At 41.2% G+C, this 15373-nt stretch overlaps 3 protein-coding genes and 1 long non-coding RNA gene across 6 annotated transcripts in view; 3 read left to right on the forward strand and 1 right to left on the reverse strand.

Moving 5' to 3' along the window:
- The window catches only part of capns1b (calpain, small subunit 1 b), a 14164-nt gene extending 12919 nt beyond the window's left edge, over positions 1-1245 (forward strand). The window contains exon 11 of the mRNA XM_020605608.1: positions 858-1245. Coding sequence (XP_020461264.1) covers positions 858-884 — 27 coding nt within the window. The 3' untranslated portion in view covers positions 885-1245. The remainder of the gene's footprint in view (positions 1-857) is intronic.
- A 1163-nt stretch (positions 1246-2408) lies between these two features.
- Positions 2409-12397, forward strand: LOC109963246 (synaptosomal-associated protein 25). 3 transcript variants are annotated; one of them, XM_020605612.1, is made up of 8 exons: positions 2409-2456; positions 5460-5568; positions 7011-7052; positions 7836-7884; positions 9386-9497; positions 9990-10136; positions 10409-10553; positions 11877-12397. In XM_020605612.1, the coding sequence occupies exons 2-8, from the start codon at positions 5464-5466 to the stop codon at positions 11940-11942; spliced, it is 666 nt and encodes a 221-aa protein (XP_020461268.1). In that variant the 5' UTR covers positions 2409-2456; positions 5460-5463; the 3' UTR covers positions 11943-12397. The 3 variants fall into 3 exon arrangements, with proteins under 3 accessions (XP_020461268.1, XP_020461267.1, XP_020461266.1); XM_020605611.1 differs by having other exon boundaries at positions 2410-2516; XM_020605610.1 differs by lacking the exons at positions 2409-2456; positions 5460-5568; positions 7011-7052; positions 7836-7884 and having other exon boundaries at positions 8830-9497.
- Positions 12005-13243, reverse strand: LOC109963247 (uncharacterized). Its single transcript, XR_002275374.1, has 2 exons — positions 12960-13243; positions 12005-12805 (listed from the first exon to the last, which is right to left on the reverse strand). It is a non-coding gene; the product is annotated as an uncharacterized LOC109963247 (long non-coding RNA).
- A 45-nt stretch (positions 13244-13288) lies between these two features.
- Positions 13289-15373, forward strand: part of LOC109963245 (uncharacterized serine-rich protein C215.13) — a 6547-nt gene continuing 4462 nt past the window's right edge. The window contains exon 1 of the mRNA XM_020605609.1: positions 13289-13623. The gene's annotated coding sequence lies outside the window, so the exon portion shown is untranslated. The remainder of the gene's footprint in view (positions 13624-15373) is intronic.

The raw sequence follows: 15373 nt of genomic DNA on the forward strand, positions 1-15373 counted from the left end.
GATTTATATAATTTAGGTGGGCGGGGGGCAGACACAGTCTCTATGGGGTACTGGGAGCGTTGGGTGGGTAGCAGCTGCAAGGAGACAGCAGAGAGGCGTGTAAGACTGTGACCCTGCATCCTGGACTCAACTCTGGGTTGTCATAATTTAGGATGTAAAACAAACTCGTCCAGATTTCTAGATAAGAGAGCCGCACCACCCAAAGTGGGATGGATGCCATCTCTACTAATCAGACCAGGTTTTCCAGTTATCTATGAAGCCCACGTTATTTTCTGGGCACCACCTAGACAGCCAGCGGATGAATGACGACATGTGGCTAAACATGTCATCACTGGTCACATTGGGTAGGGGTCCAGAGAAAACTACGGAGTCCGACATTGACTATAACAAACAAGAAATGCAATGCCAATCTCTGTAGTGGATGTCTGATACTTTGAAAGATTCAAATTTACTACAAACTTGATTACATAGAGCTATCTTAGTTTTGACAGATTTAATTTTATTAATGACAGCAAATAAGTTTTTTTTTTTTTCAACCCGAGAACTGTAAGTGGAATCAATTTAAGTTCTGAGTCTGCAAGTGTTCTTTTCAGGCAGCCTACAGCCTCACCAAGGGCAGCCTGAGAGGCAACACCCAGGGCAAAAATGTACCACTAAGCAGGCACAATGATGAGTGTGATGATTTTTATCAGGTCAGATCTTCTCTAATCTGGATAGTGGTGGCCAAACATAAAAATGTTTAGTGAGACTAAATAAACCTGAATCAATGAAAGTGGGGTCAAAAGTAGGGTTTTGAAGATGATGTACTTGCCCACTGACAACACATCTAGTGATCTCTCTCTCTTTGTGTCTCACAGTGGCTTCAGCTGACGATGTATTCGTGAAGCAGAGGAGGGAAGCTGCTGCACATCATGAACTACTTCTCTTCTTTTCTGTCATTGCATCCATTTCACTTGTGTGCGCTTACGGATGTGCAGCCTTGTTTGACGCCCCTCTGTGCCCACGTAATGGGACCAAAACGCCGATGCAGAGCTAAAGTCAAGGGAAAAACACAACCTCAGAATAAAGTAGAGCTGATGCTGCTGCCACACTGTCCTGCTGCTGCTACAGTGTCCCCATCTCACAAATTTCTATATTTATTCTTTAAGGCCAATTTTAAAAGTTCTTGATTTTTTTTGTTTTTATTGGGCAAAAACTGTTGTGGAGTTGAAGAATAAAGTGACAACTGACATTTTGTGAGTGTGACTTCTTCTGCTGCTGCAAATTGTGTTTCTTCAGGTGGGTTAGTTTTTCAGAGCAGTTCAGCAACAGTGGCTGTCCACGCTCACTAACTGCCTGATTCTTTTACTGTTTAGTCCAAACAAAACAGAAGAACTTCTGATGTTTTATCCAGGAAAAGTATATGGAATAAAAAATGGAAATACTTTGATAAAGAGGTTATAATCTGGATCACTTCTGCCATAGAGGGGAAAGAAAAATCAGACCATGTCACTGAGTTTTCGTCCTTTTAAGCCGACATCAATATGACTGTGTCCATCAGCTAGGTAGTGTAGTGGATTAATACCAGATGTAGCAAGTTTTTCTGACATATTGTCATAGACATTGACTCCAATTCATGTCCTAAAATAAAATCAATTAATAAATAAAGCGGCCTAAAACTATAATCTTTTTATGTCAGCACAGTTATGAAAAATATTTCGGGCTACACCCTGGACAGGTCACCAGTTTGCCATCAATTTATTATTTTCAACCTCAAACCAAAACATTTTTTCTGCATTTTTAAACTATGTAACAGTATCAGTCAGTCATTTAAGGTTTTCTACTGGTTTATACAGAACATGCAGGGAGTGTCTGATTAAGGTCACGTTCACAGGTGAGACCTGAGAGCTCATGTTATCCCTGACCAGTGTAAAGCTTTTATGTTTACTGTGAATCCCAAACCAAAGAGTCACAAGACATAGTTTTCTTAGATTTGGAGATTCTCAGATCACTTTATCTCTTAAATTTATTTGGTCAAACTAGACATAATCATTCATTTGATATAGCCACTTGTTTACATCATGAATTTATCAAAAAACAATTTTTTTGTTCATACAGTGATGAAGAGCAGAAGTAATTTGAGTAGCCTATAAATGAATAAAAATTTAACGTGAGGTTAGAGGTTAGTTTTTATTATATCTCACATTATATTGTCCAGACTTTGGGCTGGTTGTGAGGAGATATCATGATTATGACATTTCTGATTGATTTATGCTCAAATTATTCATAAATATGGATTTTTTTTTATCTGACATGATTAAATTCCCATAACATTCCCATAATCATCTGTAATGTCATTACTTTAATTACCTGACGTCAGCTTTGGTGTATGAACGCCTGTGAGTTTGGTGAGGGGCGGGCCGGTGTGGACGAGAGGGGCGGTGCAGCGGACAAAGATGCTGAGGAGGGAACAACAGGTTTGTTCTGCACAATGTTGATGGTTTAATGCGGAGAATCTGAAGAAGTGCTGATGAAAGGTAAGCGGCTAAAGTTTTATCTTTTACTAACATCCGAGCGGATTTTATTCATTTAAACGTATTAAACGAATGAAGAAATATTTAAAGTAGCTCTCCATCTGTATCGTTTCAGTTCACTTCAGTGCACGTTGATTTGATAAAAAGTTCTTGTAGCTACGTGCTCAGTTACGTGGAAATGTAAAATAATTATTCAAAACGAAGAGAAAGGGTTTGAACTAAACTAACAATAAATTAGTAGCTAAAGTCAATGCAAGCAGTGTAAACCATTAGTATATGTAATTAAAGGCAAAGTGAATACGAGTTTAACTGTCACTAACCATAAATTAGTTATTAAATGTGGTCTAATACATACAATTTGAAAACTGAGATAAAATAGTACCAACTTTACCAGAGAATCCCTCTGCATTTTAATAAGAAAATGATATTAAGGATATTAAAATACACAGTAGAGGCAGCACACTGCTTCTGAAAGTCAACGCCCAAGGGCTGGAGAAAGACAACATGAATAAAAATAAATAACAACAAACACATAGCATGTGTGATGCCATCACTCCAGCCTCCAGGGACATTTCGAAGCTTGGACCTGGACTTTATCCAGTCCGATGTGTAGGGTGGGGCACAGAGCAGTGCAGAGGCAAAAGTGTAAGTTTACCTCACACTGTGCACCATGTGGTAGGAGGCTTCATTGTTCACTATCTGCTTATTCACAAACCCAGTAGCCCTGTCTGGCTGCTGTCACTGTGACATGTCATGACCTTAATGCTGTGTGGTACAGTTTAGACAACTACAGGGAGATGGACTCAATCACAGGTCGCTTACTGCAAAGACAGCACTTTTCTTATAGGCTGGATATTGAAGGGTCACTGACTAAAGTTGAATCCCACTGAGCTGCCTGGAGTTTGACATCTTTACTCTCAGAAAAACAACAGCTTGCTGATAAGAAGCAATTATTCTGCTGCTGTTGATGTGCAGAAGGTTCCTGTCATAACCACAAGACAGAGATTCCAAAAAAACGGGCTAACAAAAAGAACCAGAAAACCTTTAAGAAGGTGAACATTGTTGCTGCAGCCTAATCTACCTAATGTCTTTCCAGCCCAGAAGGTCTAGTGAGACTCGAAACAAAATGACACCATCAGCCGCTCCTAATCGCTTTTTGCCCCTCCCATCTTATCCTAAAATGTATACTACAGATGCCTGGTTGGGACAAACTGTACAAAATGCAACCACCAGCCTGAAGCTAGCGTTAGCTGGCTAACAGTAGAACGCTCTGGTTACCGCTAGTGTGACACAAAACACTGACGTTACACAAACTGGGAAACCTTAGTTAAGGCACTTTAATGGTGAGATCTTCCAGTACTGCCCTGCACTGCACTGGCCAGAGAAATACACCCTAGTGCCCGCTGCTTGTACTGGACATAAACTATGGTGTGCACTGTTCATCTTGTGATATGATCTACAAATGGTTTAGTACTTCCTCTAGTTTGCGGGATCCTGTTTTTCTCTAAAGAACATTAAGATTCTTTCTTCTTTTCCACCCTCCATTCTCCCTCCTCCTTCCTCGTCTTTATTCCAGCAGGTGGTGATTAGGCCTAATTACGATCCTTCAGCTTGGTAACACAATGCCAGAAACAATAGGGATGGGGAGGGTTTTTATGATACTGTGAGGACCCAACACCTGGTTGGACGGTGCCATTACAGGCCGTTATCATCTAATTAGAGAGGAGAGATTCATCTTATAAAGAGCAGTGGTTTTATAGTTTTTCCAGCAGCCCATTGTGCCTCCATCACACTGATGTTAATAAGTCTTTATCAACTAGAGTGTAAACAAAAAGCTGGCAGAACAAGCCTGGAACTAATCAGTCCAGCGTTACAGTCATAAATGTGTCCTTTAAATTAAAAAGACCCACATGTCCATAAAGAATTATTACTTGTCAACAGACTTAATGAATGGGCCGTCATTTAAACGCAGTGTCTTTCCCAAATCCACGTCAGCTGTTGATATGAGAAGACAGATTTCACTGCAGTTGGATCATTTCCGTCAGACTCCAAAATGGGAGCTTATTATTGTAGCTGAAGTGAGATCTGTCTGCTAACAAGTGGAACTATTTTGCTGTTTACAAATGCAGTTTCAAGAGTTCTCTGAAAATAGACAGAATTAGCAGGAAGAGAAACCAGATTAGCTGGCGTTTACTTTTTCTGCCACAAGCGGTAACATCTTTAGCTTTGCTATTCAAACAGAGTAGAAACTGAGATGTTAAAATAAGACTGTACAAGACAGTTATAATATTTTACTGGCTACCAGTGAACTACCCAACTGGCATGCCTGGCGTTCAGTGGTTGGTTTGACGAGAACCAGCTCCTAGGACCACTGGCATGGGTTTTCTGATCTTGCATTTCAAGATTGTTTAAAGTCCTACTGTATTTACTCCCAACAAAACAAGCTTTCTGTCTTTGTATTATGATGAAACTGTGCTCAAACACAAGATAACTATTAATGAACTTGCCATACATTTCACTGTTTTGTTAATCACAAGCCAATGAGAGGAGAAGTAACTGTACACACTCCATCTGACCGTGCATAGACCACACAGTTCTGAATCTGAAAACCCTGTGAATTGGTGAATTGAGCTGACACTTGTTTACTGTAAACAGAAATCCTGTAGCAAGGAGTGCACAGCATTGTGGGGACAGATCTACAGTGGATTAAATGAGTCTGTGGGGAGTTGAATGGAAACTGAAACCTCGACACCGGTTGTAGCATTATTTTATTGTTTGTCTGTAATGTACGTAGCCAGAACTTCCTAGAAAGCATTGTTGATCCTGAGGGGATGATCCTGGTGACATGAAGTCAAGTGAACTGTTTTTTTATGTAGATGAGAACTGCACCTGTCTGTCATTATAAATAATCCTGTTAACACTGTTGCTCCCCCCCCGATGCTGCAGCCTAATGTGGTCACCTGCGACTCAGCACGCAAACAACATGGCGTCAGACCCACCCACCCTGACGGAGCAGGAGGAGACGCTGAGAAGAATCAATCAGGTCACAGATGAGGTAAGAAGCTTCCCACTAAGACAACTGTCATAACTAAACTGTTGCTTTATTAACTATTAAAAGCCCACTGTGTATTTACTTATTATTGCTCCACATATTCCTACAGGTTCCTCAGTTTATCATTAGAGGAACCGCTTAGCAAAAATATTATTACTATATTGCCAACAATGAATGATTTTACATTGATCCTGTCATCTTGTCTTTACTTTTAACCACTTTGGCCTGTCTCAGGTTTTATACTCATTTGAAAGGAAGGTCAATGTTTACTCTGGCTCCAGCTGCAGTGGCCTAAAGAATAGATCATAAAAAAAGTTTATTTAATACAAAAAAGAAAAATCTGTCTGTGACACTGTCCGAGGAGAGTGTCCCTTTAAGGACACCTGGCTCACCTGGTTGCCATAGAGACAAGTGGTCTCCCAGTGCAGCCATCAGGGACAGATGAGCTCATTATACTCAGTCCGGGCCTACACACAAACACACAAACACACTCCCTGGGGTTTAAGGGCTACTGCAGGTCACAGCAACTCGTCACAGGGATCAACACGATGATATTTACACAACACACACAGTCAAACACACACACAAACCGCAGCAAGGAATGGAAACACCGGCAGAGAATTTCTGTGTGTGACTGACATCACAGTGCAAACTCTGGTCACCATGTCTTCTCTGTGTTGACTTTCTAAATGCTCATAGCAAAACAACAGTAAAGATCCAGCTTGCTTATATTTGTCTCTATACCTGTATAAAAAATACACGCCTTTACTCTGACATAAAGAAAAGTTTGATAGGTATGCACTTTGTGCATCACTCAGGTGGTCATATGTGATTTTACCTGTGTCTTTACAAACACCGATGATATAAACTATATGTGAAAACCGTGAAGACCTGGCAGTTTGGAAGTTTAGTTCTCTTTTGACTCAACATTTGAGATAACTTTTGGAGGAAAAGTCAGTGTCACCACCATGGCTTCTAATTTATAATCTGATTTATAGCGCTCACTTCTTCTACAAAATCCTTTCCTCTCAGCGTGACCTGATGTAGCTAGTGAATAGTTTGCAAGTGAGCGGGTTTAGATGTAAAGACGGGCTAGTGAATAGAGAGTCTCCATGTTCAGCCAGATGATGTGTAATATCCCAGACAGCTTCTGTGGTTTCATTTAGCCACTCATTAAGACAAGCATTAGAAATATTTACTGACATATTTAATGCCATAGAACAAAACCTAAGGCCTTATTCCAAAACCTGCAGAATCTTGGAAAATGTATTTCAGTTTCACTGTGACAGAGCCTCAAAATTTGCACTGACTGAAACTAGTAATTGAGGTAATACAGGTAATTCAAACTAGTAATGAAAAAAAAAATCCATTTATTCATGCAATGTGTTAAATAGTTTATTTATTATTATAACTTGAATGTTGAAGTGCTGTTTTTTGTCTTTCAGTCCCTGGAGAGCACACGGCGGATGATGCAGCTGAGTGAGGAGGTACACACACACACACACACACACACACACACACACACTCACACATACTGTATATACGGTATGTTTAATATAGCCAGAGAAATAGTGAGCCCTACCCTACAGCAATTACAATCATAAAGAAATACGAGCGAGAGCCAACATCTCTGTACATTAGCCCTCTGTTTTTCCGCTGTTGCTTCCACAACAGGAAATGCCCCAAGATATTACACCAAATGACTTTAAAAAAGACAGATGCTAACTTTACAAAAGCTATTTGGGGCTTTGACAAGTTGAAACTAATGTGAGAGCACAGATGACATAACAGAGCTGTGACACAGCAGGACAGCACCAGGCTACATACTGGGTCTGAGAGAAATGTACACTAACTTGACCAGGTAAGCCAAAATTAAAAATTGCCCATTTCTACATTACTGCCAACTATTTATCAAAGCATATCATGTTGATTTCAGCTTGGTGCTATAAAACTCAATTTGCACTAAATGTACAGGTACGGTCATGTGGTAAGAGACGTGAGCTGGAGCTCCTTTGACATTTCATGTTGGTGTTGTGTTTGAGAATGCTTGGGTGTCTGAGATACAGAAGTTTTTTTTTGTTTTTTTTTAATAACAGTCTCTCATCACAGCTGCATCACCACATGGCAATCATATATGATCTATCTGCTGCAAGCTTCTGCAAGTCAAGTTTCATAAAACTGAACTGAAGCCAAAATTATGCATCACAACAGTTTGTCCTAAGTAGTGTGTGCACTGAATTTAGTGTGGTTTTATTTGCTCCCTCCTCCAGATTAAAGATGCTGGGCTCAAAACTTTGGTGATTTTGGATGAACAAGAAGGTAATCAGTTCTACATCATCACTCTTTAAAGTCTCCTTTTTAGTCCAGCCCTGTGGATTACACTTTAAAATGCAGTAGTACAAGGACAAAATGTATGATGAAATAATACCCAAATATTTGTTTCCAGTATAGTTACATTAGTTTTGCGGTGTTTAACCTAGTTTAGCAGAAAGACCAGAAGCAGGGCAAACTGCTACCTCACATCTTAAATTTTAAAAAATGACTTCAAGGCTGTTCTTTTTACACATTTGGTATGTGTCAGCAGTTTATTCACAAGGATTAACATGGGCTGTTTTTGCACACAATATCAGACTGAATAAAAAATTGTGCTTGCTTGTGTTCACGTGTACTGGATGAAATCATGTTTGTGGTCGACCCAAGGACCGCTCCGATGTCAGCAGGCTCGGTACATGTTGGTCTAATGCCGCTGACCAATCAGATCAGGCAGCTGAAGCTATCTGTTGCACACCGTCACACACCATAACACTGCTGTTCTTAACAGAGCAGTTGGAGCATATTGAGGAAGGCTTGGACACCATCAACAGGGACATGAGAGAGGCAGAGAAGAATCTGACAGACATGGCTCAGTGCTGTGGTCTGTGTATCTGGCCAATGAGGAAGTAGGTCTGGTTTGTGGGATCCACACCTTCACAAAACTGGTGGTTTAAGAAACCCACACTGGTGCCCAGTTCCATTAAATGAGGTGTTTATTTAGTGAATTTACTCCTTCGTGCATTCACCCATGCTAACATATAAACATGGCAGAGGGTTGGGCTTCTCATAGGCAACACCATTTTCCAGACCTAACTTCCTCTTAACACAAAGCATCGCTGCACCCCATCCTCACCCAGGTAAAGAGCAGATAATGTGGCTTGACACACAGTATCTACATACAAATACATGCACAAGCACACTCAAACACTGCAGCTACTTAAATGTCGCCCTCCAGCCAGTCTTCCATAAACATTATACCCCTCTTTCCAATTCTAGCAACAATTGAAGCAGAAAACAAAATGGACCTGGACACCAGTTTGGTCCAGCTCGGCCCAGTATGGCCTTGTTTCCTCCAGTTCTTCAAAGCAATAGTTAGTGCAGAGTGATGCTATTTATGATTTGCAAGTGGATGTTGTTGGTTTTCAGTGTCGGGTGCTGGTGGCTGGTGTTTTAGCTCAGTTGTGGAGATTTGGGGAAATAGTTGATTTTATTTTCTGCTTTGGTTTTTGTTTGCCCTTCCTCCTCCAATCTCCTCCATCCACTCCCTGCATTGCTCCCTTCTTCTCTTCTGCTTACCTCTTTCTGATGGTTCGTCCCCCCCCAACCTACCTTGTTTTCTCCATTCATCTGCTCCCTCCCTTTACACTTTCACCTTCCTCTTCCACCCATTCCTCTTCTGTCCCACTTTATCCCCTCTGTCATTCCTCTCCTCTTCCCCTTCTTCTCCATTTCTGCCTTTGTTTTATCCTTCCTCTTCCTCCACCCACTTCACCTCCTCCTCTCACAGCGCAGTTGGATCGTATAGATGAGGGCTTGGATCAGATTGGCTCTGATATGAAGGAGGCTGTGAAAAACCTGACGGACCTGGGCAAGTGCTGTGGCCTCTGCTCCTGTGAGAAGTACGTGCAGATGTGTGTGTTTGTGTGTTTGTGTTTGTTCATCCAGCTGGTAGGCCACACACACTGAGGTAAGGTGTACATTTTCTGTTTAAATTGATTTAAAAGTTATATTTTCTGTCTGTTTGGTTTTATTTTGTGTAGTTTATTGTAGGACAATTGCAGATTTAGCTACAAACACTAGTTTTCAGTCTGTTCCCTGCTTGGCTGCTTGCTTTGCTGCTGCTTAGATGTGACCTTACACCATGTTTGTCATCTCCACTGTATAGATGGACCACTGCTGTACCCATGTGGTAACAGTACCCCGTGTGCACCTAACGTACGCTTTTACTGGGCGCAAATCTGAAAAGCAGCTGCAAAGCCTGTACTCCAATTAAAAAAAACAGTTGCTGTTGTAGGACCAGTATGGGTACAGTGTGGTTCTTGTGCATCACATTAAACAGGCTGGAATCACCATAGAAAGACTTTCATAAGGTTGTTCTCTTCATCTGTCAGACTCAAGGCCATTGAGAAGAACATGGTGTACAAGGCAGTTTTGGGTGGAGCCTCCAGTCAGGATGGTGTTGTGTCCAGTCAGCCGCCGTCGTCTCGAGTCGCTGATGAGAGGGAGCAAATGGTGATGAGCGGAGAATACATAACAAGGTAGATGGAGCGAGTGATACATAGGAGAGTATGTTAATGTAGGCAGGCAGGGAGTTGTGTTGAGAGACGCAGCTGCATGGCAGGTGTATGTTTGCTCTTCTGCAGAACAGGCTAACATGTAATACTACCGGCCATCTACCAGTACTACATGCAGTTGGGCAGACATGGGACATTATCACAAACACACGCTTGTGGCTGATGGTGCACATCCTTAAAGGACACATTGGCTGTGATTTATGAAGATTTCCCTGCTTCATCCTGCTATGCCTCAGGGTGACTCATGATGGCCGTGAGGCCGAGATGGAGGACAACATGAATCACATCAGCAGCATCATTGGAAATGTGAAGAGTATGGCTGTGGACATGGGCCAAGCCATCGACAGGCAGAATGACCAGATTGAGAATATACAGAGCAAGGTACTGCTGTCACACTGCAACTTACCTCTGTGTGTGTGTGTGTGTGTGTGTGTGTGTGTGTGTGTGTGTGTGTGTCCTATACCACGCTTCACATGGTATCTCCATAAATGACAGCATGTCACAAAACACCAGCAAATATCAACAAATAGGACTAATGTATAGAGTAGACAGACCAACATTCGCGCTCAGATTCACAAATTTGCTCAAATTTGTTTCCAGCTAACCTTAGTGTGGGGGGGAAATCCGAACACTATGAGGAAACCTTCTTACTAGAGGTGATACTGCCAGAGACTCAGCATAAACATCCGTCCATCTATTATCTATGCCACTTATCCTGAATAGGGTCGCGAGGGGGCTGGAGCCAACCCTAGATGACAATGGGCGAGAACAATTGAACCCGGAACTCAGCATAAACATGCAAACCAAAAATATATTTACAATTACAATGAAATTGGCTGCAGTACATTTGGTCCACGAGGACAAGTTGAACCAACAGTGGCAGCACAATCTCATGTACAGGGTGAGTGGGGGTTTAAAATGGACCGCCTGCCTGTTTAAAAAAACACAAAATATTAAATACCTTTAACTCTTACAACTACAAAATGCTGAACAGGAATTTTTCACACCTGCAGCCTTTCAGACCCTTTGAAACAGGTTCTCCTTTCAGTTAGTTTTGGACCACTATATTTACTTCATTTTCAGATACGAGGAGCCTAAATGCAGCTGTGTCACTTCTAACATGAGCGTGTTCAGAGTGAAGCTGGAGGAGCTTTAGTTTAGTCCAGGATTAAGATAGAGAAGGAGATTGATTGGAGCTGGCTGAGGCTCCTGGTGCCTGTAAAAGATGATGAAGGATCTCAACAACCTGACTTTGTTTACTGGACAAAAGCAGAAGCTGTTTACTTTCGGGCTTTCAGACACATTTCACAGTACTGCAAGGGTTGTGTCTCTTATGATGTGCTGACAAAGAAATACTGAAGACAGAGATGAAAGCAGCACAGCTCTGATTTAGTGCAAAGGCGTGTGGGGGGAGATGCATACAATGCTTTCACCACGAACAGGAGACAGTTAACGAGTAGTTTTGTTTTAATTAATAGCTTCTATTAAATGATGAATTTTTAATTTAGAGTTCATTTCTGTGGCAATATCTTACAGTTGCTTTATTTTGTGTTCGTTCTGGAATGTAATTATCACATCGGTGGCTTTATTAAGACTACTTGACTGCAATAATGGACCTGAATTGGACGAGAGCTCCAGTGGTTCTGTCCTCCAGGCTCTAATTAACATTTCCTGTTTGATTTTTTTTTCTGTTTCTCTCTGCAGGTTAATATAAATAAGGCCCGCATCAACACTGCCAACAAGAAAGCTAACAACCTCATGAAACGATAGGAGAAGCGCGCTTACATTTCGCTCGGATTCATCCTACTTGCAATTACTATGTTTTTGCATGCTGTGCCAATGTGTTGCTGCTGTTAATCTTATCAGTCACATTTTAGGAAATGTTTTATCATGGAAATGTCCTGCAATATAATTTCTCTCATGTTCCTATCAGTAACCTAGTGACCTATGAGGTGTTTCATGATCCTTTATCTTCTGTTGTATTTCTGTTTGTGCCCATAATATTCTGTTAGGGGCTTGTAATTTTGCTGTGATACTTATATGACATATCCTTCTGAAATGTATCATGTCTCCTCATTATAGCTCTTTTGGGGGCATTTCACACCAGGGCCTTTGCAACTTTAAATGTCAAAATCCGTATTCCCCCTCGAGAGTTAGATCCCTGTGCGGAAACTGGGTCACCGCAGCATCACCATCACCACCAGCAGCAGCAGCAGAGAGCAGAATCAGACAGTACCAAAATCATAAATCAAGAAATAAATTGAGAAGATGAACAGAGCGAAGAGTGGCTTTGTGAGTCGGGATGTGCATCTCAAGTCAATAAGTGGCCTTTAGGCAGAGAGAGGAAAAACTACAGAATATATGTCCAAATTTCTGTACACAGCTATCAGCAAACAGTTGAATTCCCAAAGTAAACATCAGGGTAGAACACACCCCCTTTCTCCTTTCCTCTAGTGTGAAATATCTCTCAGTGGTTGAAACACGTGCATGATGGCGTCCTCTGCAGGCACAGACAGGTATTGCCCAGAAGAAGGAATCACGCATTTGCCTCCAGAAGAAGAGTTCTGGCGACACCAAGCGGACAAACTTGGCACCTACTCCTCCTGTCCTCTCCATCCTCTTTCTTCTCTGTGCTGGAATAACATGGTGGTGAATTGATCTTATTACATCATGAGAAGGAAAATCTGATCCCATCAAGGGTTTTGCTGACACTATGCATCACGATATTGTGTTTGTTTATCATAAGAGCCAATTAAATTACGTTTGTGTGACTGTAATTGTCATTACCTGCTGTAGATGTGTTGTTTCTCTTTTCATCTTTATTCACAAATAGCCGGTTTTGTCCTTGGTAGCGGTGTGAAGTGATGCTGGAATTCAAATCATATGCTTTGTGTTTAGTGGTGTAATATGTTAGTAGGCTACAAAGCTAATGACCTTTGCTGACTGAAACAGGCCTCCATGCTTCTCACACAGCTAATTAAAGACAACTACAAGGACAAATTGGCACAACCAGGGCGCATGTGTATTGTTTGTTGTAATAAAATGCTAAAATATTAACGTCATGAATAAAAAAAGACACATACGCATGGCTTTGGACTAATTAATTATATCAATGCAGAGGGGAGGGGCTGTCTAAGGGAATCTTCAGCACAGTGGAGAAGACTGGTCATCAGTTTTGCTCATGAAATACCAAATATTTGAGCTAATTGTGCAGAATGCGTTAGTTTTGTGTTTGATTTACATAAAATGGGACTGATTGGTGCAGGCCGTATCTGGGCAGCTGGGGGCGCGCAGTGGACTCAAAATGTTGCGCGTTCAAGGGAGAAAAAAAACCCATCTCTCGCTCTGCCGCGCCTGCGCAGTTCCGTTGTTCTCGTCACTCCGAACTTTCGGGAGAACCACGAAGGAAGGAGGAGAGAGAGAGAGGGGGGAGAGCAACGCCATTTTCCTGGTAATTGTTTTCTAGATATTCAGCATTTTACACCACACATTACGATTAATTCTTGATGACCGACCGCAGTCGTGTTTGCGTAGAAAAGCATTACGTGTGCAATGCCAAAAATAAGCGTTGCGCCGGAGCTAGTAGGCATTTCGTCCACCCAATCGCGCAGCGAAGCGGCGCAAAAATACAACACGCAGCTTTGTAAACGCGCGTATTACATCTGCGATAAATCCACGTATCAGTACCGAAGTTCGCATTTATATTTAGCCGTTTTAGCGGAGCAGGGTTGTCAGCCCACGGAACCAACAGAGATGGCGGAATCAGTGGGCTGCTCTGTGCGAGCCGCCAGGCACGAGCGGTAGGAGGAGAGGCTGGCACGAGCTCAACAAAGGCACCAGAAGGTCGCAGCTGATTGGCTCTTGCGGGTCATATGACCAAAGCAAACGCAATGTTAAATCAATTTCTATTAAGAAGTTGTTCTCAGTTGTTAATGTATTTGTAAGTATATATAGTTTAACAATTGTCATATTAACACAGTACTGGTGTAGTGCTAGAGATCAGCTAAACAAGTTGGAAAGAAAAAACAAAAATACACAAACTTGACTGGGGATTGATGTTTGTATTGTTTTAGGATATATGAATAAAATGATATATACAGACTTTTCTGAAGTAATAACTTTTTTTAATATAGTCTATTTCAATAATTGGATTAATAAATATTTTGGTCAGTTGATAAAGGTGGACATTTAGTCAGAATACAACGATAGAATATGACTCATGCTTTGTTGTGTTTTTTAAATATCATCCAGAAGGGGGCGGTGTAGGGACACATGCTAAAGAACAAACAGGGCGTTTTTGGTCAAGCACGTGAAATAGCTTCATTCCACCTCTGCAGAAGCTTATTTCTCAAATGTCCTTTATTTTTCTTCTGTTTCTTTTATTATTTAAAAAAATCACTATTTATGTTGTTTTTAGTAGTTTTGCCACAGCACGCATGGCCTTTTTTTCTTTCTGCATTCTGATAATTACGTTTCACCAAAATGGAAACTAGTTCTTATCAAACTACTGGCTCAAATGAGCTGCAGTCATTTAAAATTAGATGTTGAGACTCATGGGCATAAAGCTGCATAAAGCTGCACAGAGTGTCACAGTGCTTCTAGTGGAGTGTAAATGGACATCGTGACTAATCTGTAATCTGTTGCCAGTCATCAGAGGATCTCAGTTTCATTACTGACTCAATTCATTTGTTTTATAATGTCTAGATTTGGATTTTTCTCAACTTTGGGACACCATTAAATCGTGAGTTGCAGGTACAGTAAACGTGTAGTTTAACGGGCGTACCTGCCTTTGCCATAATGTTTGTTATTCAGAAGTGAACATTCCCGGCTATGAGACGAGAAACAGATTCATACCGTTTTGTACAGCCGTTTCCTAAACATTTACATTTTCTTAGATGGAGCTGTTCATGCCACTGGAAATGAGAAAGTTCCAATTACACAACTTGTTCATTTGGCAGATGTTTTTGTCCACATCAGTATACACAGGATCTTTTTAGTTTACACATTACTCAGTTTTCCCAGTGTCTTCTGGTGGTGTATGTGACTGTTCTTTTTAAATATATGCAAGAATAGCATATTCTTTGATAGTCTGTTGTGCATTTCTGAAATTTCTTTTGTGTTTTTGTTAATTCATCTTTTCACTTAGTGTTTTCTCTTGCCCCCCCCCCATCCTCCCTCTGTATTTTCTCTCCTCCCTTTAT

The sequence above is a fragment of the Monopterus albus genome, unplaced genomic scaffold (genome assembly GCF_001952655.1).
Source record: "Monopterus albus unplaced genomic scaffold, M_albus_1.0 scaffold71.1, whole genome shotgun sequence".
Classification (NCBI taxonomy): domain Eukaryota; kingdom Metazoa; phylum Chordata; class Actinopteri; order Synbranchiformes; family Synbranchidae; genus Monopterus; species Monopterus albus.

Bases quoted from the DNA above. Each gene is read 5' to 3' on its own strand.
- LOC109963246 (XM_020605610.1), top strand. From the start codon at position 9,184: ATGGTTCGTCCCCCCCCAACCTACCTTGTTTTCTCCATTCATCTGCTC. The intron at 10,137-10,408 runs GTAGATGGAGCG...GCTATGCCTCAG, and splicing joins AGCGGAGAATACATAACAAG to GGTGACTCATGATGGCCGTG. The intron at 10,554-11,876 runs GTACTGCTGTCA...TTCTCTCTGCAG, and splicing joins TTGAGAATATACAGAGCAAG to GTTAATATAAATAAGGCCCG.